Source organism: Photinus pyralis, unplaced genomic scaffold, assembly GCF_008802855.1.
Source record: "Photinus pyralis isolate 1611_PpyrPB1 unplaced genomic scaffold, Ppyr1.3 Ppyr1.4_LG9, whole genome shotgun sequence".
Classification (NCBI taxonomy): domain Eukaryota; kingdom Metazoa; phylum Arthropoda; class Insecta; order Coleoptera; family Lampyridae; genus Photinus; species Photinus pyralis.
Window position 1 is genome coordinate 18,112,305 of NW_022170878.1, and position 3,991 is coordinate 18,116,295.

At 37.6% G+C, this 3,991-nt stretch overlaps 1 protein-coding gene across 1 annotated transcript; it reads right to left on the minus strand.

Moving 5' to 3' along the window:
- Positions 1–862: 862 nt before the first annotated feature.
- Positions 863–2,961, minus strand: LOC116181436. Its single transcript, XM_031501813.1, has 4 exons — positions 2,870–2,961; positions 2,644–2,817; positions 2,444–2,596; positions 863–1,107 (listed from the first exon to the last, which is right to left on the minus strand). The coding sequence occupies exons 1-4, from the start codon at positions 2,933–2,935 to the stop codon at positions 934–936; spliced, it is 567 nt and encodes a 188-aa protein (XP_031357673.1). The 5' UTR covers positions 2,936–2,961; the 3' UTR covers positions 863–933.
- Between the last annotated feature and the right edge of the window lie 1,030 nt (positions 2,962–3,991).

A 3,991-nucleotide genomic window follows, 5' to 3' on the forward strand; every position in this document is an offset into this window, starting at 1 on the left:
CAGAGATTTCATTCGATGAGAATACAAAATAGTATATTAAGTATGGAGAACGGTAAGGGGTTTTTACCGTTCGAAGACAATTATTATCTGAGAATGGTAACCCTTAACGTTCGAGGTGCTTATAACATTTTTTGCGCGATCGAAATTAAAATTATGCAACCAATATAAATATGCACTAAGAAATGGACAGGTTCAACATTTTTTTTATTGTAACTGAAATCGAGAGATTTTGTTATTAAAAAACGATCAGAAAAAATTGGATGCAAAATATTTATATAAAACAAGATGAACAAATACAATACGTCGATGTTCCGCCCCTATGTTAATAAATACTGTAGTTATCCTATCGGACACCCCGCACTATATATTGGAGGAGACTGGTAAATTGAAGCTTGAAGCAGTAGAGGGATTAATTAAATTCACAATCATTATTCCATTCAGTGCTGTTTGTAAAAATAGATATGCGGTGAACGGTCCAACCAAGGACATAACAAGATAACTTGGGTGGTTGATGAAGTTAAGGAGGTTAAAAAGTTGCTAAAAACATCACGTGATTAATGGACGACCCCTTGAAAGAATCAATGGAGAGTATCGTGTCATATCAAATGCGGTCTAGAAGAGACCGTTCGGATGCAACGTTACAATACACAATGTAAACAAACCAAAATAACATCCTTAGAATTTCGCAGTTAATTGTTCTCCATATTCAATAATGTACGTATCTCCTTACTCCAGATCCTTTTTTTAAACCAGTACCATAAAATTAAATTCATTACGGATCTGATACGTAGCCTACAGCTTCTACACCATCTTGCCCTAGGAGGAGACAGGATGGGCGATATAGACTAATCATAAGCCATAATTACATTTAAACACTGCGGTAGTTTATTTAATACGCTATGCAAGGCGTGCTATTGATTCATACAAACAATATTAGTTAATGACCACTTCCAGAGGATTTGTTGGTACTATTTTGATATATACGCTTATGTTTGTAAGTAAGGCGTCATCCACGTATATACATCCATTGAGCATAAAGCGTCCTCTCGGAACGAACGGCGGAAACCTGCTTTGATCGAGGTTGGGGTCTCGCAGGTAGTAAGTGCCCTAAAATTATAATTATTTAGTACACTGAAACGAGAACACTCCGCTAGATATAGTTTCACTTAACTAATCTAAGAATCTAAGCAGAAAGTAAGCCACCAAACATATCGCGCACTTTTTCCGCAGGAGGATTCCAGATTTCATGAAAGACATTTGACACCGTAAGGTAGTGAAATTATAAAATTCGTAACGAAGTACCCGTTTACGCATATGATTTTTACAAGCTTTAATGAGCACCCTGTACACGGAGGAACTCAACCGGGCGCTTCTTTACGAGAGATTGTAGCTTCCGGAGCTATGTATTACTATTTTAGGAGTGGGAAATAGAAGGTAGAAGTAATAGCTATAATTTGTAGTGTCGTTTAAGGCGCCGATAAGGAAAACAAGATGCCTATCTAATTTACCGTTTGTAGCAAGCAAGTGTCCTTTTTCACATTCCAAAAAGGCGCCGAACTTCCTTTCAACAAATAAAAACCCTCTTCACCCCTGAGTCGGAAAACTAAACCCACCCCGGAATGGAAATTTCCATCCTATGTAACAGTAAATCCGGCTGTTGTTATTTAGTATCCCTCTTTTCAAAAACAAGGTACCTAACACTAATTGATTACAAAAACATTCAAATTCTAAAAATAAAATTCTAGGTATTTTGGTAGTGGCTCCGCTACCGGGAAGGACGGCAGTCTCTGGCTTCTTTGGTTGCGTTCGTAGATTTTGTTTTTGATGTTAAGTATCCAGCCTTTGTCATAAAGGTATGGCCATCTCAAGATCGAGGCAGGCTTGGGCACAGGCGGATCTGGGAGGGTACCCTCAGATCCGATCCCCTTCTCGCAAAAAGGGATGCGATCCGGGCTATCATACTAAGCCCAAAGTGTTATAAAGTCATTCTATCGGATAGAGAGCAGTGTCTGCACTCGAATTGCCCGTTCCTCAAACCTGAGGGGCTCGTGCGGTTTACAGACGGGTCCCTAACAGAAAGGGGAACGGGCATGGGTATATGGTGATCGAACCGGGAGCCGAGAAATGAATTAATGAAGTTTTAATTTTCAAGTACCTACTTCGTCGTCTTGCATAGAGAATCTGGAACCTGGAAGTTTGAATCTAGAGCGCCAATCTTTAAATCTAGAATGTTGAATCTTGATTCTAGAATTTAGACGTTTATGTCTCGATGCTTAAAAGTAAATATTGAATTTTGCATTCTGTCTTGACTGAGACAGTGAATATTAAACGCCGAGTCTGAAATCGTGACGTTTGTAAACCTTTTACATGTGTACCTAGTCTTCAAATTTAAGGTCAAATATGTTTAAATAAATGTCATTGAGTTTTATACTACAATGCTTACTTTTTTGGTGGGACAAGTAGTCAAGTTGGTGTCCGAATTTTTATAGCTAAAACCAAACGAATCCGTAAAGGTGAAGCTGCATGGGTGCTCTTCGTGCCGGAATCCAAACCTACGGTACTCGTTGCTTGTAAATTTCAGCGCTTCTAGGACAAACTGCAATTGAAGTGTAACATTATCATTGAGGTACTGATTCTTCTCACCTTGGCATTTGTGCCAATTTCTTGAAGTACATCAACAGTAAACAGGAGTCTTCTACTTGTTTTGCTCACTTTGCTGTAAGTCAGATTGTATCTTATATACTTTTCATTGTAGAAGTGAACTAAGTGCCTTTCGTACTTCACGACATAATCATTTTGGAAATATTGCGGAAAATCCTAGAATGGTAACAATATCATCCCTTTTCTGTAAGATTTGGAGGAGACTTACGCATGCAAATGTTGAAAACAACACGAAGTAGTAAACAATATGAATGTTTCTCATGACGAACTGCATGTGAACGGAGCTTACGGTTTGGTAGAGTTATATAAGTAATGATGATGAGATATAATCTGGGCAAAACTGGCTCATTATACTATCAGATGCGATGATCCGCTTTTTCTCGCTTGGCAGGAAATAAACATTAAACATGTATTGCTAATTACTGAACAAATGATCCATAAAAGTTGTTTCCCAAATCACATTGCCATGAGTGTACATTTTTTGGCACCTGTTGTATGTGCTTGTAAGTCTGGCACAAAGCTTTCATTCTTAAGGTGCGTACTCACTTGCAACAAAATGCACCGAACAAACAAAACGTGCCGCGCGCGCTGTAACAAATTTGTCGTCAGTACGTTGCCACAATCAGAATAGAATGCGTCAAAAATTTTCCAATTTTGATGGGAACGCATCAAATACCACAAAGAGGACAACTAAATTAAAATTTCTCGGGAAAACACGTTTTCTTATTAATTTTGGTGCATAGAATCCAAAACAATTCGTACTTTTTCGATTAGACTTCTCAATCAAAGGTTATAGACTAGAAACCAATTTCGAAAAAAAATTCAAAGGGCTGTAACTTTTGAACTACTAGCCCAAACTTGGAACTGTTTGAAATTATGGATTCTACAGGCCACATTCTATAAGAAAAATTATTTTCCGATCGGTCTGAGACAATTTTTCTTTCGGGGCTCAAAAAAAGGCAGTGTACAACCTTCCTTTTTTTACCAAAAATCGACTGCACCAAAAAAACACTTTTTCTTATTAATTTTGGTGCGTAGAATCCAAAACCATTCGTACTTTTTCGATTAGACTTCTCAATCAAAGGTTATAGACTAGAAACCAATTTCGAAAAAAAATTCAAAGGGCTGTAACTTTTGAACTACTAGCCCAAACTTGGAAGTGTTTGAAATTATGGATTCTACAGGCCACATTCAATAAGAAAAATTATTTTCCGGATCGGTCTGAGACAATTTTTCTTTCGGGGCTCAAAAAAAGGCAGTGTAGGTACAACCTTCTTTTTTTACCAAAAATCGACTGCACCAAAAAAACACTTTTTCTTATTAATTTTGG

Coding starts and splice junctions, on each gene's coding strand:
- LOC116181436 (XM_031501813.1), bottom strand. CDS start 2,935: ATGCAGTTCGTCATGAGAAACATTCATATTGTTTACTACTTCGTGTTG. Junction 2,818..2,869: donor TGTTTTCAACATTTGCATGC/GTAAGTCTCCTC, acceptor TTACCATTCTAG/GATTTTCCGCAATATTTCCA. Junction 2,597..2,643: donor AAATTGGCACAAATGCCAAG/GTGAGAAGAATC, acceptor CTTCAATTGCAG/TTTGTCCTAGAAGCGCTGAA.